Source organism: Dendronephthya gigantea, unplaced genomic scaffold (assembly GCF_004324835.1).
Source record: "Dendronephthya gigantea isolate DGI-Jeju-01 unplaced genomic scaffold, DenGig_1.0 000057F, whole genome shotgun sequence".
In the NCBI taxonomy this organism is placed as follows: Eukaryota; Metazoa; Cnidaria; class Anthozoa; order Malacalcyonacea; family Nephtheidae; genus Dendronephthya; species Dendronephthya gigantea.
This window is the reverse complement of record NW_021163067.1, coordinates 414,618-437,674: the sequence shown is the minus strand read 5'-3', so window position 1 is coordinate 437,674 and position 23,057 is coordinate 414,618. Positions and strand designations below refer to the sequence as shown.

At 38.5% G+C, this 23,057-nt stretch overlaps 2 protein-coding genes across 2 annotated transcripts; both read right to left on the bottom strand.

Annotated features, from left to right (window-relative positions):
• Positions 1–2,689: 2,689 nt before the first annotated feature.
• Positions 2,690–9,703, bottom strand: LOC114529590. The gene is made up of 4 exons (XM_028551406.1): positions 9,615–9,703; positions 6,012–6,109; positions 5,070–5,336; positions 2,690–2,955 (listed from the first exon to the last, which is right to left on the bottom strand). The coding sequence occupies exons 2-4, from the start codon at positions 6,079–6,081 to the stop codon at positions 2,831–2,833; spliced, it is 462 nt and encodes a 153-aa protein (XP_028407207.1). The 5' UTR covers positions 6,082–6,109; positions 9,615–9,703; the 3' UTR covers positions 2,690–2,830.
• Positions 9,704–17,649: 7,946 nt separating this feature from the next.
• LOC114529542 (uncharacterized protein K02A2.6-like) lies at positions 17,650–18,582 on the bottom strand. The gene has a single exon (XM_028551357.1). It carries the CDS (start codon positions 18,580–18,582, stop codon positions 17,650–17,652), a length of 933 nt encoding a protein of 310 aa, XP_028407158.1.
• Between the last annotated feature and the right edge of the window lie 4,475 nt (positions 18,583–23,057).

Here is a 23,057-nt window from a genome sequence, read left to right as displayed (position 1 = left end):
TATTCCCTTATTCCCTTATTCCCTTATTCCCTTATTCCCTTATTCCCTTATTCCCTTATTCCCGTATTCCCTTATTCCCTTATTCCCTTACTCCCTTACTCCCTTATTCCCCATTCCCTTATTCCCTTATTCCCTCATTCCCTTATTCCCTTATTCCCCCATCCCCTTATTCCCTTATTCCCTTATTCCTTTATTCCCTTATTCCCTTATTCCCTTATTCCCTTATTCCCTTATTCCCTTATTCCCTTATTCCCTTATTCCCTTATTCCCTTATTCCCTTATTCCCTTATTCCCTTATTCCCTTATTCCCTTATTCCCTTATTCCCTTATTCCCTTATTCCCTTATTCCCTTATTCCCTTATTCCCTTATTCCCTTATTCCCTTATTCCCTTATTCCCTTATTCCCTTATTCCCTTATTCCCTTATTCCCTTATTCCCTTATTCCCTTATTCCCTTATTCCCTTATTCCCTTATTCCCTTATTCCCTTATTCCCTTATTCCCTTATTCCCTTATTCCCTTATTCCCTTATTCCCTTATTCCCTTATTCCCTTATTCCCTTATTCCCTTATTCCCTTATTCCCTTATTCCCTTATTCCCTTATTCCCTTATTCCCTTATTCCCTTATTCCCTTATTCCCTTATTCCCTTATTCCCTTATTCCCTTATTCCCTTATTCCCTTATTCCCTTATACCCTCGTTCTTAGGCCTTTACTCCTCCATTCTCTTATTCTCCCATTCCTTTACTCCCCCATCCCCTTATTCCCCCATTCACTTATCCCCCCATTCCCTTATTCCTCATTCCCGCATTCCCCCCCTTTCCCGCATTCCCTCACCCCCCTATTCCCCCATTCTCGCATTCCCCATTCCCTTATATTTATTCCTGCTGGCCTATATAAGAGGAGTACATCCTTATCCTCCTGCATCCCACAGGCCACAGTGAATCAATCAATTGGATGAATGATTTTTAAAAATAAACTAAATTTTGTAATTAAAAGACTTTGGTATGGATGTTATCAAAAATTTATGCATTTGTTTAAATATTGCCGTTTACAAATATTGCCGTTTAAATATTGCCGTTTTTTCAAATGGGCAGTTTAAATATTCTTATTATTCACGACAGTTCAAATGACAAAATCACACCTTTCTGGAAAGTTGAAAGGTGTAAATACTACAAAAATTATTTCTCAAATTGAAGGCTAAAACATGCCAACAATAGTACTCTCTCTCAACCACACTCAAACTTCATTTACTCACAGACAGAGAGTTATGGGAAGAACGAGCCGGGAGTTAAAGCAAGTTCTTTGCAAAGGGGGGGGGGGGAGGGAGTAGGATGCAACTTGTATTCTCTCATTTCTATGCTATCAGAAACCTTATCGTGCGCCGCATATACGCGCCGCCGTAAATGAAGCAGAGTACTGCTTGAACTATTGTAACTCTGTGCTTTTGTAGTCACTGTTACGTATGAGTGCACTTGGGATAGTATATGGACACACAATCCGAACGAATAAAAGCGCGGTTCGCATGTCCTTTAAGTCGCTATTAATATTGACGATGCAAACGCGAGACAATGGCCTCCAGACTATGGATCGACAACGGCTCATTCCTAAACGAGGGACTGGAATTAAGACGCTTGCTTGCAAGGAAAGTTTGTATTCTGACAGGACTCGATTAGAAACTGAATAGATTTTCTCTAATGTGAAGTATATAAGCTTGGACTCTTGAACTCGCCCGTGAGGACAACACTTGACGAATAATACGCATTCTTGAGTCCATTTACATTTCTCCCCAAGAGGAAGTCGAAGCTAAGCTAAGACCTGAAAAAACAACTTTTCTTAGTCATTCTGCAATAAATAAGCTAGGTAACTGAGGTTGCGCTTACCTAAAGCCACCCAACCTGTAAGCAGAACAAATCTGGAAAACGAATCAAAGGCAACCCCTATCATCCAGCCATCCGACTAGGTTTCAAAAAGTATAATATGTAGGTAGGAATTGCCCAACGCAAAGAACCCGGTTATTCCGTTTATCCCATCACGCTTTTCGAGCTTAGACCATGAGGAAAACTCAATTTTCAATAGTTGTGCGAAACAATGTGCATCACATTCAAGATGCACTATTCAAACTACAAGTACAAACTGGTCATAGTGCAGCATTGAAGTAGAATGAGACAAACGCGACTGTCAGATATTGCCGCAGTCACTTAAAACTCAAATACTTCCATTAGGTATGGCTTAAACTAAAAGTAACGCACACAAAAAACGGAAACAAACGGTAAGGGAAAACATAATAATGGGAGACCCTGGTGTGGTAGCAGACTAGGCATCAAGCCCAAGCTGACAAACCTCTGGCATTGTTAGTAATTAACAGCATAACAGACCTCGGGTTTGTGCATAGTACAGCATACTCGATAGCTTAAATCATTACTCCGCACAGCAACAATCGATCCAATGTGGATTGGACAACTTGTTCCACCAGAATGTTACATGTAAATGTTAAAATTCTAAAAAATGTTTATTATTCAACACACTTTCGTGTTCAATTGAACCTATTTGTGAAGTACTCTTGCAAAGGCGTTCTAAGGCGAATTGATTTTCCTTCCCAGCAAAATATTTCCCAGTAACATATTTGTATACCGTCTTAAACATACAACACAGGATTTTATCTTCGTTTCAAATCGAAAAAAAATGTTTATTTCGTTATTCATGCAAGCAAAAAGAAAAAACAAAATTACAAAATTCAGTGTTCAAATTCAAAAATCAAGCATGCAAAATGCAAATTAATAACATTTAAGATGGGATACCATCTCGAATACAATTAGAATTAAAATTATGGTTTAATTAAAGTCGACATTAAAATAACCGCCATTTGGGATGTTCTGTCGGTAGAATTGGCTCAAATAACCACCTTGTCTGCTGTTTTCAACTCTTGGAACAAGCCTTATAAAAGCACCGGCTCCACCTTGAAAAATAAAAGAAAATTGGGATTAAGGTGACCCCCCACAGTTTTCAAAAAATTAATTTAAAAGAAAGATACTCAAAGAGTGGGAAATGGAAACAATTTCAAGATATTTTGGATGCTGTCAGCTAGCCATACCAAGGAATAGGAAGGGGGTTGGAGGGGGGGGGTGTATATTCAAATATTCATGTTTATATATCGTAGGAACAATAGCGTGCAAAATCAGTCATTTGGGTATAAGACGAATATATGAATATACACCCCCCGCCCCAATTAAGCTTCTAGCCACGGCCCTGGGAATAGGTATTATCAGAAATCAGAAGTGTAACTAGCCAGAGATTATTTTTTGTGTCCTCTGTGAATTTTTTACTATTTCTGTCGTTTTAGTGGTAATTTGTTGGCTTTTAATTGATATAATTTAGTAAATTTAATTTTAAATGAATTTTAGATTAATTTTTAATTTCATTTAATTAATTTTAATGAAAAGTATTCCTGAATACGCAACCTAAGAGAGTGAACATGCTCATATTCACAGATGTACCGTCAGCGATTATCGACCGTTTACCCTTAATCCGATGTCAGCTGCTAGTTATCCAAGGCCATTTTAACCAGTTATACGCCTGGGTTTTAATAGTCATTTTATCAGTCAGAAAAATGTGGACACTTCCAGTGGGATCGTGTTCCAACCAACATGAAAACTAATGCTTCAGATGTAAGGATTTCAGGATCTTTAGGTTGTACTGGGCCATAATTAACAAAACCTGAGTACTGTTCGGCTTTCTTTGGGTCCCACAAATGAATGTTTGCTTCCTTATCGCCATGGCATCAAGGATGAGGCAGCAGTCTTTCTTCGAAGGTGTTTTTTTTAATCTCACTTTGTAATGATTGCAAAAAACCTGGCTCACAGTTAACTGAGCTTGACCATTTTTGAATTAATGATGGATTTGGCAATAATATGATCGGCTATCATATTAATATGCCTTACCCTTGGATGAATAATAATGCAATGTTAGAGACAATATATTAATTATTTGATGTCATCAGTGTATCGTCTTCCATATGGGGAGACAGTTGTGTTGATTTTGGCATTGTGGAAAATGGATAGCTGTAATCATTTGCCAAATGAAGCGTGTAATCTGTCGGCAATTTCAGTTTTGACAATCAAGTTCTGCTCCAAGCTGTTGATCACATATGACATGATGGCAATTTTATATTTGCATCGCCGTAACTGTTGCTGTAGGTTTTTATTTTTTATTTCAATTGCTTATTGGATATTTCTGTATTGTTGTTTCTGAAGATCTTTTCACAGTCTTTGAACGATTATATGTACTTTTGCTGGCTGGTTGTGGAGTGTCCTGCTGCCTGCTTCGTTTCTGTCCTGTGTAGCTTCGAGTGCAAACTGTTACTGCATGTATTTTGGTTAATAAAATATTATTTTTTAAACTTTTATTGACTTTTAAATTATGTCAACATGTAGTAAAGGTTTCGCAAACAATGGTTCCACAAACAATGCAGGTTATAAGGCATCCCTGTTTAGGGACGCAAAATTTGCTTTGGTTTTACATTTTGATTGCCTTTAAATTTAGCTTTAATAAAAACATCATTTAGTTTTATTAACTATATTTTTGTCAGTATTTAAATTCAATTTTTCCGACTGTAGCGTTCAATTCTCTTGAAATTTTGCATATGGATGTATTTGACATGGGTTGAAATAATTTCTGAGGTTTCATGAGTTAGTTTTTCTTAAAACGTTACTGCAGATACTCAAAGCATCCATAGTTTATATACTAGTTCTGTCAGTCAGTCATAAGGCTAGTTTCCACTCAGGAAAATTCTCCTTTGGATCGGACAGGACAAGAAAGTTTCCTTTGTATAAACGTCGCCTGAGAACTCACCGACAAAGGAAATTTTCCTGTCCGTTCCGATCCAAAGGAGATTTTTCCTGAGTGGAAACTAGCCTATATCAATCAGAAGAAAAGTGAACATTTCCTACCGTAGTTTACTTTATCTCCCCTAATTAAAGGCTGAATATTAACTGCTCTGTGTATAATTATGACATTTGCCACAATCTCCTGCTCTGTCAAGCGCACTCGAACCAAACAAAGTATGTATTATACCTTGTTGGGTTGACGCAAAGGGATACTCGTCACAACTTGTGGTCGAATTTCCATGTTCTCTTTGTAGTTTTGGACAACCAGAGGCTCTTCTATTTATTGCAGTTTGGGTTGCATTTTTGAGGTAATACAGTTGTGATGGTGCGCCGTTCTGAATGGCGTTTTCCATGTTTGCACAAACGTGTGGCATTTCAGAACAGGGAAAGGTGATGGTAGGATATAACACCCGGCCAAGTATGTCCAGCTGTTTAACTGTCTCGTAAGGATAATCTAAACATAGACATTGCGTTTTTTGGTGGAAGTAGGATACAGGAAAAGCTTTTACACACAACAGCTCCTGGTTCTTAACATCCTCGCGAGGGGCTTGTTGAAAAATGCGGACTGGACATGTTTGCGCACCCGTGGGCTAACAAATTGGTCAGACATTGAAATAACATGCAATAGTTTGATTTGTAAAGGTCTTTTTTTAAAACACCCTGTACAGGGTGTCAGCTTGAAATCACCTATTGTTAGAATATGAATGCCCTGGCACTTTGCAAAAAAATAGAATATCTTTGTAAGGTACTTTTTGGCCATGGGAATTTAAACCAAATTAAACAGACTAAAATAACCATGCATAAACTTTAATTGCATTTTGAATATGCACCCGTGCATGGGTTTAGTTGTTTTGTCTGGCAGGAAAATAGTTAATTGCATCGAGTATTACTAGTATATTTATGATTTATTATTTATTTATTAATTATTTATTCAAATTCTAACAATAGGTGATTTCGGTTGTTTAGGGACACCGTGTATAATACATGTCCCATCAAAGATAAAATGTTCAAAAGTTTTTTCAATTGTTGGTAATGATACAAAATATTACCCAATCACATTTAACTTGATTTAATCGATAGTTTCAATGATATTTATGTGGCTGCGACGGTAGATAATATTTGTACCTACCCTTTCGAAACGCTGTAGTGAAAAACGGAATAAATGCCAGTAAAACAACGGACAAGCTGAACGATTTCATAGTCGAAAATCTTCAATGCTGCAAAACTCTACAAAAAAAATGTGGATTTAAAAAATTTTTCTGAGAAATCAGGTTTGGTTTAAACACTGTCAGCAGGTAATTTGAAAATGTTTGGTGTATATCAGAATAGTTTTTTAAAAGGATAAATTATTAATGATGGCTAACACAGGACGAAAATCGCGCCATTAATCACCTTTAAGAAAAGGAGTAAAATTAATGAGTGTCGCTTTAAATCTTTAATTCGTGGATTAAAGCTGATTAAAGCAAATGAAGCATTTAATCTGGTTTTAACTAGCGGTGATATTTTGCGGGTAGAAATTTAGAAACAAAAGCGAGACAAGAAGGTAGTCTAAAGAATATAATCCGACCGCAAGAAGTCGATAGCGCGACATTTTGCAGCGAATGCAAATTCCCCCATGAAAGGATTGATTATTTGTTTTAGTTACTGGATCGAAAAACACATGAGTGTGTATTAACTTTCTTTATTTTCTGTGCAATTACTAGAATAATGTGAGAAGAAAGCTCAGGGCACTTAAAAGCACAGATGAGAGTTGTGTTTTAAATTGAATAAAAAGTAGAGGGAAGAAGGAATCTAAAAGCAACGAAGAGATCTAAGTTCGGAATTATTTAACTTTTTATTCTCAAACTTATGTAGCCCAGAATCTCAAGACAATGTCAAGCTGTTTCCCAGACTGGTACAAGAATTGAATCGTGAATTTGGAGGACAGGAAAATTGTCCTTGGTCAGTGGTTGTTTTGAAAGTTATATATATTTATATATAATTATGTATATAGTAGCTAGATGTTATTCTTTGATAGATCCAATAATTTTAGTCTACCGCATGTCAATCAAATTGTTTAGAGTGTGAAAACATTTTTGTGGATACGGGTGTGAGTAAAGTTAGGGGGGTGTGAGGTCTTCCATAATCTTAATTACAGCACCATTTTTGAACAATATTAACTGAAATGTGTCCTGCAATTTAATAGAAAGCAGCTTTCTTGGGGGGAAGGGGCAGGGTAAAGCCCTTATAGGAAAACTTTTGAAATTTTAGTCGTTCATGAGCCTTAAAAGATAATTTTATTATGTGAGTGGCCAAGCCCCCAGGCTCCCACTTCTCTTTGATCCGTGAATTTTATTTGTCATGCCAAAATTCGTGATTGTGATGATAACAACAACAATAATAAAAATAATTTGAAACTTTGTTTAGAAACTGCCAATGAGATTGAAGCAGCTAAATCGTGTTGACTGGAGCCAAGGAGAGTGGTAAAAGTGGCTGATATTCTAAGAATGGAGTACATGTCATCCAAAGAGAGCGAGGTCGAGAAAGAAACCTTGAAAGTTAAGCATTATAACGTTAGAGGTTTTGCTTGGGAAAGCCGAGAATTGAAACGGGCAAAGAGAAAACTCGATCAAAGCCATCACTACTCACTTCCTGGTCTGTCAAAACGCACAGTTATACCGAGAGAGCACGGAGACTGACCCAGCAATAAGCAAAAGCCAGCAAACTGCTGATTCTTGCGATAATACGGTAGGTTTAAATATCTCCCGCTGAACTATAATTTGAACTACTTTAACCTTTATGTTTTTAGTACAAAGTTTCTTTTGAAACTTACTGAAAGTATTGTGATGAGTTGCTTGAAATAAAATTTTCCGCTTATATAGGAACTCGAATTGACACTAAAAGACAAAAGATAATGCAAACTTAACTCAATGAACAAAGCGCTTGTTCGGCACAGGAAGAAGTTTGCGATAAATTTGCATTTCTGTTTTCAGTGATAATTAGACTTGTTTGACAAATTTTCAAAAGAAAAATGTCCAATTCCCATCGGCAGAAGAATGTAATTTTTATCGACAGTTTTGTCGACCCAATATTCGTTCATTATTTAACAGAATGACGCGTACATGGATGTCATTTGAAAGGCAAATAAATAAACTTATAACAATGGTGTAAAAATCAACCAATTTTGTCACATGTATTCTGCGTAAATAGACGTCAAATTTCGATTCGAATTAGTCAAACCGTGTGTGTGGTCAGCACTCTGTATTATGTGGACACCAAGTCGATACGGAACATAATTGATACTATACAAAACGGACATTTTGTGCAGTAATCAAATCATTTTGGTGGTATACAGTATTCATTATAAGTATAATATTATTGCTTTGTATCGATTTATACGGTTTATTTACTTTATTTACAACGCAACTATTTTTGCTATTGTTTTGAAATGACGAATAAATTGTTGCCATCATATACATGTTGTTCATGTAGTCACATGCAGTTGTTTGACGAAGAAAAGAGACTAAACTGACAAAATCGCGCCCTGTTTTATGCCAATATCGCGTCTAACGTAATTTGAGTACTTTGAATATTTTCCTTTTGATTAAGGGTAATGTTTAATTAGCCTAGTTCTTTATATTTTTACTGACATATAAGTCAAACGTTTATGTTGGGACAAATGTCTGGCTGCTTAGAACTATCTATCTATGTAACTTTGCACTATCCTTGGATCCCTAGTCTAGCTTATATATGCACATGCATCACATGCATCCATCCACAAGTTATACCAGGGCCGCATGCCGTGCACTTACGACTGGCCTTGAATCCCGTTCGATCTAACATCATTATACAGTTTTACAGCAATATAGAGGAATATTTCATAAAAAGAATAGACACGAAAGTTATTTATAAAACGAAATTGTGATGTCTTATATGTACAAAGACAAAGTGTCGAGGACATAAACTGGAATTATGGTTATTACAATAAATTATTATTTATATATATGAACTAATTGAATCTTGTTGCTTGTTTATGAATTATGTGTATCTGCATGTGTGTCTAAACCGCAAATTTATGCCGCGTTTCAATTTTACAGTTACCCACGTCTTCATGCAACATTCATGTATTCGCAATACGCAGGATTAATTTCTTTTCAAATGAGTTGTCTTTACAGCCTGTTAACATGAATATATGAAGTTGGCCCCCCCAATTATCGATGCTGGCTGCGTAGCGAATTGTGTAATGTTTAACGACAATAATAAGATCGTGTTTTCATGCATTAGTCTTGGAAGCATACCAATGGCAATAATTGTTCGGGAAAATGCTAGAAAGTGCTTATCGCCTACGCCTGCTATCAATATTCCAAGTCAAGAATAATATAGTAATCCAATAAAGGGCGTAGTTAAACTTCCGCTTACCAGTTTTATCGGGTCAGAATGTGTGGTTAATTGTCATTTTACATTACTTTAAACAGTCATTATCAACGGGTTAAATGTAGCTTTAATAATATTTAAGCGAAATGGCTTTCTATAACTAAATTCGTCTCTAATCCCTGGCTAAGAGCGACATTAAAGCTGATTAAAATACGATCTTGCGGCTTGCACTGCTTTAATTTGATACCCCACAACACGACTTTATTAATATGTCGGTATTAATTAACATTTAGTGTCTTTAAGACTTTAATAAATAACATTCCCTTGTAAAATAAGTTAACTACTAATTAACTACTACTATAGAAACATTATGTCCTACCTTCTTACTCAGTGGCGGATTTCCAAAATATAAGATCAGTCACGTAATACAGGCAATTTAAAATTCCTGACAAGCATGCGCAATTTTAGTTCAGGAACAAGTACAGGATAAAGTAAACATTGATATTGGATAATTGGTTTTAGAGTTTAGCATAAATATTCTACATGGCCGGGCTTTTAAGTAGGTTGTTTACATGATCGGGGATGATTCAGAGGTACCAAGACTCAAGGGAAAAATCAAATGATTGGTTAAAAGTGCCAATGGAATGACTTTCGTTGCAAGTCTAATAATGGCTAGCAACTTTCATATAACTGGAATCTGTCCTGACCTGTTCTGTTCTGTCCATGTGCATGTTCATGTCCATTTCCGCTTTACGTCATGTGCTGATTTTGCAGGGTTATGAAATTTTCTACATTTGTTTCCCAACTTTTACTCATTCCCAGACTACCTTTAAAATAATGGATTTCACTCTTCTTTCCCATATTAGAATCGATTTAGTTGATTTAACCCGATGCTGTAGGTGGAATTATTTAATGCTCTAGTTGATAGTTTTCAAAACGGGGGTGAATATTCGAGCAGGCGAGTAAATTAGGGAGCGATCAGCGCAGGTAGCATTAGAAATGCGGGTAATGCGAAGGGAAACAAAATGACGAGGAAACGCTATGAAACGCCTGTGGAAGAGGTAGTAAATGGTTCATGCTGTGTTTGATCGTATTCTTCAATCCTGTGCAAACTGCGAGGTGTCAACGCGCCCATACACGACCACATCATCTGGTTAAAAGGCAAAATAGCAGCGATATTATTAAAATCGGACCAGAATCTACACGTATTAAATACATTCTTAATCTTACCCCAATTAAATCTAAACTTAATCGAACAGCATCAAAAAGATGGTTTGTTTGTTTCTCTTGGAGGAATTGCCGTATCATGCTAGCGAAATCAAATCACCCATCGGAAAATTAGCCAAAGATTTCGAGCTGTGCACCACAATTTTTGGGAGACAAAACATTGACGTAGATAAATACGGTCACATACGCTCTTCAATGAGCGTCGCATCCGGTCAAGTCCTGGGTACGAATTAGCATTTCACTTTCCAATACTAGTACATATCGCGCCAAAACGCACTTGCGACGACGAGAATAATAATAAAAAAAACTCAAAACCGAGGCGTATTTTCAACTCCGTCGCTCGCATCGGAGTAATTAGCAGTTACGGAATATTTTATAAATGGAATAGACACGAATACTATTTATAAGACAAAATTGTAATGTTTTATATGCACAAAGTGTCAAGGAAATAAACTGGAATTGTCATTGTTACAATAAATTATTATTTGTGTATGAAACTAATTGAATCTTGTTGCTTGTTTATGAATTATGTGTATCGGCATGTATGTCTAAACCGGCGAGATGTGATTAAAATGTCAAACGTATTGTCAACTAGCCAATGGGCAAGCTATAATTGAGGAGAGAATTCATGCAGGCACTCTAGAACATCCAACATCGTGGCTTGCAACATGTACGCACCGCGTGCCTATTTTTTAAAATAGCATTGCAAGAATTATTAAAAATCGCCCTAATAAAAGGAATAGTACATATTCTTCCGAGACAAAGAATAAATTTTTGTAACTAATGATGGAAACATTAGCTATAATATACTCGGTGGAATATAATATAGACTGATTTGAGTTTTGTGTCATTTCATAATAATAGTTTATAGGTTTAGGTCAGTTTAGCTCAGGAAATTGTGCACTTGGTTTGAAATAGCGAGGGGTTGCTGCATGCATTTATTTCTATTAACTAGAAGTTACTATCGCAAGGGAAGTGCTGGCATCGCAAGTCTATTTATCGCATTTTGAAGAAAAACAACGGCTGTTTAAACTAAATTTGTCTACTCCACAGAGGCTTTCTGGGCTTTTTTTTCAAATGAATAATATTGTAAACATTGTCGTGAACAATAGGTGGTGCATTAGGTGTTACAGTAAGGTGGTGCATTAAGTGTTACAGTGCACTACTGTTACAGTAACAATGTTGCGACAACATGTGTTTTTGCGCGTGTACACGGTTAAAAATTGACCAGGTTGTCGCATCAGTGGTGAACAATGCTGTGCTGCACCCCGGGAACAATATTGTTAACAATGTTGTTGAACCTTGTCGAATCATCAATGTTAATGCAATCACGATGCAATGTTGTTGTAACAAGTTGCGACAACATTGACGATTCAACAAGCTTCAACAATATTGTTAACAATACTGTTCACAGGGTGCAGGACAGCATTGTTCGCTCCTGTTTTTAACAACTTGCATCAACGATGATTTTTATGCGTGTATTTGATACAGCATTAATTTGCTCCTGCTAGCAGCTTCACGCGTGCTGAGAGTTAGAGCAGTTGTGAATAGACTCATCAAGGTTATTTCCGCCATATTGCCTGCGGCTGCAGGGCAAAAAAAACTGGGTTTGAGCTGCGCGACCCGCCAATTCAGGCATTTACACTAAGATTCAATACATATGGCGGTCACAGAATGTTTTCCTTTTTGCCGCCATGTCTAACGAAGCACTGTGTTGTTGTGGCGAGACGGGATTTTATTTCAATTAATAATAGTAATACTCAATCTCGTCTCCAGTGTGCCCAGAGCCCGCAATGCTTTGCTTGCAAGTGTGAAAATTTAAGGCTATTATAAGAGGTGGGTGGCGGCTTTTCGGGGCGGCTGTCGTGCGCTTGTCACCACGCGGAAATACAAATCAACACAAATCATCCTTTGTTGTGACTTCAAGCAAGTTAAACCGCTCAATAAGACGAATGCTTCGTTAGAAATCGTTAAATTCAGTGTTCACTTGCGGTTTGACTACAAAGTGGCAAAAACGAAAACTTTCTATGACCGCCATTCGTATTGAATCTTAAAACTCATTGTCATCGGATCAGATTGCATCTTAAAGTGGGTGGCTCATTTTAACTTGCGATTTCTGTGTTAATACTTACCGATTTTAATAAAAATAGAACCATTTTAAGGAGGAAATTTTCCTCAGTAGATACATGCATTTTTTAGATCGATATATATGTTGCCAATTCGCCATGATATTAACTTGAGTTAAGCGCGTTCTTACTGCGTGCTCGGAATGTTGTCATGCGGTGGGAAAAGGCGACAAAACTCTATGACACCCTCCCTCTAGGGTAAATTTGACCCCAAAAATGGATTCCTGATGTAAAATTGGACCAAGAAGTCAGTTTTTCGGCTTTTTTTTGTCCAATTTCATTTTCGATATTTGCATTATTGTGAAATAGTATTGCCGGTGATGTGATAACTCATATCATCATGCATGTTTATATAAAAAAATCGGCAAAAAACCTCTAAAGGCTCGATTTTGACGCTAAAGATATCAAAATATTCCTGAAAATGTGAACTAACTGTACTAACTCACTGTGTCGGAAATTGTCTCGAACACTCGTGAAACAGGAAGTAGCGATTATAATTTAGCCAATAGGGAGACTGGGTTTACATGTGCTAGGAGCGAGATAAAATATAGGGATTTTGAGACTGTTCTTTTCAAAACGACTAGTGATTTTTCGTAGATACATACTTGGGAGACGGGTAATTTACGAAACGTGGCACCTCTGACGGAATTACGTTATTAACGGTTTACGTTATATATATATTTTGCGATTATATTTTGTGATTACATCTGTGATTGCATCTTGGACGTGGTAATATTTTGGATACTTTTTAATATGGCTACAAAACCTGATGAGAAAATTGCAGTGCTGGACGTTAAACTAAAGCAACTACTTATTACATGTGAGAGGACTGGCTCTGTATTAGAATCAACGAAAGACATCGCAATAAATCGGCAAATCGATTCGCTAAAAGCACTTTCACAAGATTTCGAGAAATCGCGCCGCGAAGTCGAGTTAGTAAAAATTACAAATGAAGAGCCAGAAGCTGAAATAACGACATGGAATGCCGAAGTTAAAGAGAAGTTATCGATGACAGATGATGATATTAAGCGGCTCGAGAAATAGCAAGACGAATACAAGCAAAAGAAAGAGTCTATGGAGTTTAACTTTGAAATAAAGCATCACGAACTAAATTACAACTTCAATCGGAACAGAATACGAAAGTTTCGGGTAAACAAGCTATTTCAGTGAAGGAGGATGTTGCTGTAAAGCTGCCAAAGCTAGTGATAACAAAGTTCGACGGATTATTAACCGACGGGAATCGTTTTTTGGGGCAACTCAGCGAATCTATAGAGAAATCTGGCATCGCAAGTGTTGTGAAATTTTCGTATCTAAAAGAGTTACTAGGCGACAAAGTACGACGTGACGTCGAGTCACTTCCGTTCACTGCCGAGGGCTACAATTGGGCGAAAGCTATCTTGTGTGAGAAATACGGGAAAGAAAGCGAGATCGTGAAAGCATATAGTAAGAAAATACTAGATTTACCGGTAGTAACATCAAATAACCCAAAGAAGATCAGCGAATTCAGTGAAAAATTAACCTACTGTGTACAGTCCTTGCAGACTATGAAGAAGTTGGATGGTGTGAATGGTCTGACCTCACTGACACTGGACAAGTTACCAGCAATTCGGGGAGATTTGGTACGATCGGATAGTGGATGGGAGTCTTGGGATCTGGAGAATCTTGCAGAAGCCTTGCGGTTTTGGGTACGAAGGAACCCAGTTGATGCATCACGTGATCCTGATGAAGAGCAAGAGAAAAGGAGACGAGAGGCGAAATGGTTTCATTCTCGTGTGGGACGGCCTACCTTGAAGGCTTTCTCATTTTTGAACCCGGATGCAATAAAACCGTAAAAATCCTTGATGTCGGAGGTGTTGACGGTCCCGTAGTGGCCATAGTTACCTGGGATTGAGCCTAAGAGTGTAGAAATCTCGATTGATGGTGCCTTTATCTTTGGTTATAATAACAATAATGCTTATATTTGGAAAAGAAACGCCAAAGAACCAGCTTTGTATGAAGTCTTTTATCGCTCTACATATGATGATATAATGGATGTAATTTTTGATCGTGAAATCAGATGTTTGTTCAGTAGTGATTCTAAGGTTGCTGTTCTCTCATACACGCTAGCTTGGCGCATTGACGAAGTTGATCTGGATACTGGTCATTCTAAAAGGTTATATTCTTCTGAATTCAAGTCTCGATTCCTGCGATATCCGCTAATATTAAAATCATTTTATATTCTCAAGAGAAGAGTACAAACCAATACAAGTTCTTCTTATTTTAAGATGTTTACTGACGGAGCTTCCGAACGTTCTGTTCAACGACAGTTCGATTATGGATGGGTGCGACAAACAGTTCAACTTTCCCCCAAAGAAACCATGCTGGCTTTTCCTGATCGCAAAGGCGATATGGTGTTTCTTCCACTGTCTATTCCACCAAATCTTTTGTTGCCTGATATTAAGTGAGAGGCAATTGTTAAATGTTCTGGGGCCGGTTGTATCAAGCCCGTTTAGCTGGAACGCTGGTAAGTCAAAATGAAATAACACTCTTACAACTCTCTTGAATGAGTCAACTTGAATATTATGCACTGAATATGTGGTTGTAAACATGATCGTTGGACTTGGTCGGCAGACTTGCTTTCTATTCACAACCCATATAATGAGATGCAAAGGGATGAGTTATCACTGGAGTGACATATAATGCGTCAGTGGCTGTGGGCATGCGTAATACACGGCAGTTTGACTATAAATAAGGGTTAAACCCCTAAGCGGGTGCTCAGTTGATTCCAGCGGACAACAAAGGCCGAAGGACGACCCACCCGCCCTTCCCGACATTGCGTGGGTCGTAAAAATCGCCACCTCATCACCAGGCTTGCCAGCCTGGCCTACACCGCTGGATCATATTTCCCCATACTAATCACTAGAGCATCTCTAGAGGGTTGTGAATATTATACTATTTGAACGTATCCACCGTTTAAGCTAAACAGGCTTGATACAACCGGCCCCTGCAATATAAAGGTAGCGGTAATTCTAAAGCGCGTATCCTTAACAAAGCGGACGCGAACCAGTCCAAACAAAAGAGCGATAAATATTTTTTCAAAACGAATTTTTTTGCGGAACAATTACGTTGGTACTTTGTTTTGGCCTCGCGCGGTGTAAAGTCGTCTGGTGGAAACAGCCTTAAGACTGCTTTTACTGCAATATATACAAAGCTGTACACGTTGCGTTTCCCGCAGATTATTCATGTCAATCATACACGAATATCTTTGATCTTCAAAATAACTCGAGTAAACCCGTTCACACAAGAACAAGAGCAAGTAGGAGGAGGCGTAGTTTGTAAAGACTCTGTTATGAACGACAGATGTTTTGGAAATGATCTATCAATAATTACAGAATTTCATAATGAATATATAACGAACATGCAAAAAGTAAGACACCTCCTTCCCTCTTCTGGGAGTTCACCTTGGGCAAGTAATAAGCACTCCCTAACTGGGGTTACAGTTTGTTAAACAAAACAAAGATCAGTCCTTGAATATACATCTACAAGAAAAAAGTTCTCAAAATGTGTAAATCGTATGGTATTCAATGGTTGTCACAACTTCTTTCACATGCAAGCTTGCATTTGTTTCAATCATTCAACAAAGACAGATAATTCTTACTAGTTCAATTCTTTCAACCCACAACACATGCTTTTGACCCAATATATACAACTCAAATATACATCTCCGTTTGACTTCATACAACCTAAATTTAATGCTTTAATTTCCTTTTTATAACGGAAGAAAAAGTTCAACTTCATATCCTTTGAGTTCTGTTTTATGAAAAAAGACATTTTAGCCAGATTTTATAACATTTACTTCGCTTCCCGACAATTTCAGAAAGAACTCAGAACAAAATTTTTCCTCAAATAAGATGAAAAAAAAAATTCAGCGCAGTGCTCTAAGCCTCTAACAACCGATTTTTTTTAACTTCCCTTGGAAAATGTCGAAAATTTCTACTACTTTGTTAAAATTTCTTTCACGAGTTTGAAAACTCGTAAGTTTACTACCAAGACTGGTCAAAATTGATTGTTTTTACACTGTATCACCAAATTGCAATTATAAAAATTAAAAAAAATTTAAAGATAGCCGATAATAAATAGAATTTAAAGTCAAAACAATAGGAATTTCACACTCGTTGGATGCTCGGGTGGCGGTCGGTGTACCCTCGTAAAGCGCTCATAAAGTCTTCGACGCATTTTGAAATTTGGCCTTATAGGCCCATTTTTGAGCTTAACGATCTCCATGAGGCCGAATTTTGAAAGTAATCAAAAGTTTGTGCATAAAAACTATGACTAACAGAGATTATTTTTATCCCTGTTTCGTTTTGAGGCACTCGGCAAAATCTTAAAATAATTTACTTTTTTTTCAAACAAACCTTCAGAATTTGGGCGAAAAAAAAAGATAGTTTCAAACTTCAAAAACACAAGAATAAAAACACAGAAGATTAGAAAACACACTTTTAAATACTGCTATAGTCTGTATTAAATCAAGGCATTGAACATAATTTTGAAACCATCTAAACAAAATAGTAATAATTTTTAAACGGCATTTGAGCAGCCACAAATAGTGACAATCACATACCCAATGTGAAATGTGTCGAAATTCGCATCAGTCTAAATTTTTACGACTACAATTCCTGTAAAAATAAGAAGGTTAGAGAATAAAGGCTCTTAGTTTAAAGCAGCTCTCGTTTTGAGGCACTCGACTAGATTTTTTACCAATTTGCGTTGAAAATGCATGAAATATCTAATATTATCGAAAATAACCAAGTTTGAACGACAATCATGTAGGATATCGTGTTAGTATCGATATTTATTCACCTATGTTTCTAAATATATATTACAATTCTAACGAAAATATTAATGTTTACTCGAAGACTCCGTATTCCGTTTTTCTTATATATATATTATTTGTCCTTTTATATGTCTCTGTTCGTACGCATGAGTACCTAATTATGCGCATATTTAGTTCTATTTTGTTACTGAGGGATCGTTATTTGCTACGACACTACATCCCTCCCCTCTTATATATTTTTCCGTCTATTATGTATGAAAATCCTTGTATATTGTTTGCTTTGTCGATATTCTATTCCTCATTGGTCGTGGGCTCCTCTGTCTCGTCGGCTCTCTCTCTTCTCTATCAGGTTGCATCTGCCTACTTAATGATGGTTGCCATTCATTGTCGCTTTCTTCATCCTCAGCGCATTTCAAACGTTTACACTTCGCTGTATTTCTGCATAGTATAGTCTCTCCTTTCTGAGCTGTTATCATCGAGCCTTTCCTTGCGATCACCACAAACGGTTCCGGATTATAACGAGGGGTTAAGCTGTCAATTTTGTCCTGCTCCACAAGTATTTTGTCTCCCACTTCGATGTGTATCGCTTTGGTATGTCTCCTGCTGTCTGCATAGGCCTTGCACTTTTGTTTGGCAGTTGCGTCTCTTTGTCGGATGGTTGCATCAGATACTGTCTTCTTCGCCATTCGAGGTGGTAGACGACCATTCAGTTCCCTCCCAAAGATCAACTTGTTGGGGGTTTCTCCGGTGTTTCCATGTGGCGTGTCTCGATAGCTTCTGATTGTTTTTTGAATTTCCTGTCGGATGTTCTTTCCTTCTATTTTCGCTATCTTCGCACTTTTTTTTATGATTTGAATCATTCTTTCGACATCACCATTTGCCTCGGCCCATTTTGGAGTAACTTTCCGGTGTTTAAAACCCAGCGTTTTTGCAAATTCTGAAAATTTTCCCGAGTTGAATGGTGGTCCATTATCTGTCTTTATCTCTTTTGGAGTACCATATGTAGTGAAGATACGTTCCAGCGCACGTATTGTTGTTTCTGCCGATGTTGTGGTGACGAATTCGACTACTGGGTATTTGGCATATTGATCCCACATTACCAATATCGTATCTTTGTTTGGTAAGGGTCCCGCGAAGTCCATGCTGACTTTTTCCCATGGTCCATCTGGTAGTTCTGTCATTTGTAGTGGCTCTCTGTTATTCAATGGCGTAGTTGCTTGACATCCCAACACTTGTCCGTGTAGTTTTTCACTGCTGCATCTATTCCCGGGAACCAGACGTGTGCACGGAGCATTTGTTTAGTTCGTACTACTCCTTGATGTCCTTCGTGGGCAATCTGTATCATTCGTTTCTGCAACTTGTCTGGGACTACCATTCTTTCACCTCGCATGATCAGGTCGTCCACCAATGCCAGTTCCTGGAATACGTTTTTTAATCCACTGATATCCTCTGTATTCACCATTTGTCCTCTTTTTATGCATTGCGACAGTTTTCTCATTGCTGGGTCTTCTTTCACAGCTTGCTTCATTTCCTCTATACTAATCGAGATAGGCACGTCATTTTGGAGAATATAGTTCACATATTGTTTTACTTCCTTACTTGTACTTAGCTCTTGCTTGGTACACTCCTTACGCGGTAGCGGGTGCCTTGAAGTATAATCGGATATGTTGCTCTTTCCCGGCCTGTATTCTACCTTGAAATCGTAGTCCACAATCCTTACCAAGATTCTCTGTAGCCGTATTGAGGTTTGATGTCTTGGATTATTTATGATTGCTTCTAATGGTTTGTGGTCCGTGATTATTGTAAAAGGTATTCCGTATAAATACAGGTGAAATTTCTTACATGCGAAATCTACAGCCAGGGTTTCCAGCTCAATCTGTGAGTACCTGCTTTCTGTATCTGTCAACGAGCGGCTTGCGTATTGTACTACTCGCCACGGTCCCTCTTTGTCACTTCTTTGCACCAGTGTTGCTGATATCCCCAGAGGACACCCATCTACGTGAACTTCGTGTTCCGCCTTGGGATCGAAGTACACTAGGCTGGTCTCGTCACACAATCCTTTTTTTAGGTTTTCGAATGCTCTCTGGTGTTCAGTTTCCCATTTAAAATGTTCGTCTTTCAAAAGGCTCCTCAATTTTTCAGTCGAAGGTGCAAATCTTTTCATAAATCTAGCGTTATACTGCACTGTGCATAAAAATGAATTAAGTTCCTTGGCATTCCGTGGTGGAGATGTTGTTTTGATTGCCTGAACTTTGCCCGGGTCTGGGCTTACTCCGTCCTTCGAGAATACTAACCCGAAATATAAACACTTGTCTTTGCTAAATTCGCACTTCGATTTATTGAAAGTAACCTGTTTATCTTTCGCTGTTTCAAGAAGTAGTTCTAGTCTTTCGTCGTGCTCCTGTTGATTTCTCCCCGATACCAGTATATCGTCGCTGATATTAATAACGCCTGGTATGTGCTGGGTCAGTTCTTCCCGTATTTTGTTTTGAAATATGTCACCAGCTGATTTCGTCCCATAGTTGAGTCTCTTATACCTGTAGAATCCGGTATGTGTCGTGAAGGTTGTTATATCACGGCTGTTTTCTTCAAGCTCCAACTGGTGGTATCCATGGTTCATATCTAGGTGGGAAAAGACTTCCGCTCCATTTAATTCATGTATCACTTCTTCGATCGTTGGCGTAATGCTGTTCACTCGGGGGATGGCACTATTAGCTACTCTCATATCGACGTTGAGACGTATTTCGTTTGGATTCTTCTTGGGGGTGATTACTGTGGGGGACACCCAACTAGTAGGTTTATCTATTTTCTCTATGATATCTTTCTCCTCCAGCCTTTTCAACTCTTCTTCTATCTTCGGACGTATACTAAACGGTATCCGCCGAAGTGGTTGTGCGACTGGTTTAACTTCTGTGTCGATATTGAGGTCGACTTTTACTCCTTTCATTTTCCCAATACCTTCGAATCTATCGTTATAAGTCGTCAATAATTCCTCCACTCTTGAGGGTTGCTCCTTTACTGCCGTTACAACCTTAATCATGTTCAGTTCTTGGGCAGTTTGGTAGCTAAGCAATGGCTCTGTTTTTGTCTTTCCCTTTACCACGTAAAATGTTGCTGACACCAATCTTGTCTCGGATTCAATCATCGCGTCGAATTTGCCAATAATACGTAATGGTGGAGTTGGATTTTCCTCTGTGTGGTATGGTTGCATGATGCTCTTTACTTTTCTTAATGTCTGTCCTTTTGGGTATAATTTCCTAATATTCACCTATGTTTCTAAATATATATTACAATTCTAACGAAAATATTAATGTTTACTCGAAGACTCCGTATTCCGTTTTTCTTATATATATATGATTTGTCCTTTTATATGTCTCTGTTCGTACGCATGAGGTAATTATGCGCATATTTAGTTCTATTTTGTTACTGAGGGATCGTTATTTGCTACGACACTACAAATCACGTCTTGTGTGACAATCCAGTATAAAATGTTTAAGCATTTTCTATGAATTAAAAAGCTGAAAAATATATACTCACTCACCCGTAGTTTCGCCTCTAGAGCTCCATTTTTTTTTGTTTACAACACGACCGCTGGACCAATGTTCTCACTTTTAAGAATAATTCCAAATAGGAATCTTTTTTTAGGAAGAGTTTTAGGAGTTTTAATGAATTCAGGTTTTGAGGAATTTTGTAAGATATTTCTGAAAAATTCTACGACTACGAAGATAGTAAACATTAACCGTTAAACTACGCACGCAAATGAGATGTGAACTTGGTACTTTGTATGTTTGCTGTTATCAAACGTATCCTCAAAAGCTACAATTTAACAATGGACCAAATTCACCATTAAACTAAATTCAAAACTAGGGATATTCATCAGCATATATAGGCGGCGAAAGGTCGTTAAATTAGGGGGAGTGAATATTGCAATTGGATTTCCCCCATTCCCTTATTCCCCCATTCCCTTATTCACCCATTCCTGCGTCCCCTTATTCCCCCATTTCCTTATTCCCCCATTCCCTTATTCCCCCATTCCCTTATCCCCCCGTTCCTAGGCCTTTACTCCCTCATTCCCTTATTCCCCATTCCCGCATCCCCCCACCCCCCTATTCCCGCATTCCCCCATTCCCGCATTCCCCAATTCCCGCATTCTCCAATTCCCGCATTCCCCCATCCCCGCATTCCCCATTCCCGCATTCCCCCATTCCTGCATTCCCACATTCCCCCTTCCCCCATTCCCCATGCCCGCATTTCTTATTCCCGCATTCCCCCATTCCCGCATTTCCACATTCCCACCTTCTCCATTCCCCCATTCCCCAATTCCCACATTCCCCATTCCCACATTCCCCATTCCCCCATTCCCGCATCCCACCATTCCCGCATTCCCCCATTCCTGCATTCCCCCATTCCCACATTCCCTATTCCCGCATTCCCCATTCTCGCATTTCTCATTCCCGCATTCCGCACATCCCTTATTCCCCATTCCTGCATTCCCTCATCCCCGCATTCCCGCATTCCCCAATTCCCGCATTCCCCCATCCCCGCATTCCCCATCCTCGCATTCCCCACTCCCGCATTCCCACATTCCCACATTCCCCATTCCAGCATTCCCCCATCCCCCCACTCCCACATTCCCCATCCCCGCATTCCCCCATCCCCGCATTCCCCACTCCCGCATTCCCGCATTCCCACATTCCTACATTCCCCATTCCCGCATTCCCCCATTCCCCCACTCCCCAATTCCCACATTCCCCATTCCCACATTCCCCCATTCCCGCATCCCCCTATTCCCACATTCCCCGATTCCCGCATTCCCCCATTCCCGCATTTCTCATTCCCGCATTCCCCATTCCCTATTTTAAAAATAGCCATTTATTATCTCACAAATGCTACATGCTTTGTTCCTCTTTGCTCTATTGGCAAAAGTCGAAAATGTCGATACGTGTTCAAGAAAAAGCAAAAGTACAATAAGCGAGGCTTTAGTTTTCTGTGTATTCATTTTGTTTGTTTTGGCTTTTAAATGCCTTTAGTTAATTTTCACGCGCTTCTAAGGGAAAACGTTCTCCCGTGTGTCACGCGCACGCCACATAGTACACGGACTTATTTGTTCGCGCATGCTCAGACAAAATTTACACCTCTATAGCTCTGAAACAGCTTGGATATTTGTTGTCACTGTGCAAAAAATCCCTGGCACATTCCCTGGTTCAAAAAATCCCTGGTTCGAATTCGGATTTTAAACGAAATTCACGAAGCGAAAGTTTATTGAGATCTGAATTTCTTGTGGCACTGATCGAAAAGTTTCAAGAATAAACAATTAACAGTAGATTTTTGCCGCCGTAAATGAAGCAGAGTACTGCTTGAACTATTGTAACTCAGTGCTTTTGAAGTCACTGTTACGCATGACTGCATGAGTGCACTTGGAATAGTATATGTGGACACAGCCTCGTCCCCGGCGCGTGTTTTATTTAATCGGTGATGTGGACACACAATCCGTCAGTTTTGGAAATAAAATTGCCGTCACGATACTGATCTGTTTTATTATATAGTTCGGATTAAAGTTGCCAAATGACCAGAGTTGACTATGATATGCTTAGCTTGGATTTTGATTAGTTCAGAAGCCCGAAATAAACCAGAAAACCCGAGAACGAATAAAAGC

Coding starts and splice junctions, on each gene's coding strand:
- LOC114529590 (XM_028551406.1), bottom strand. CDS start 6,081: ATGAAATCGTTCAGCTTGTCCGTTGTTTTACTGGCATTTATTCCGTTT. Junction 5,337..6,011: donor CACTACAGCGTTTCGAAAGG/GTAGGTACAAAT, acceptor GTCTATGTTTAG/ATTATCCTTACGAGACAGTT. Junction 2,956..5,069: donor CTTTGCGTCAACCCAACAAG/GTATAATACATA, acceptor TTATTTTTCAAG/GTGGAGCCGGTGCTTTTATA.
- LOC114529542 (XM_028551357.1), bottom strand. CDS start 18,582: ATGACAGAACTACCAGATGGACCATGGGAAAAAGTCAGCATGGACTTC.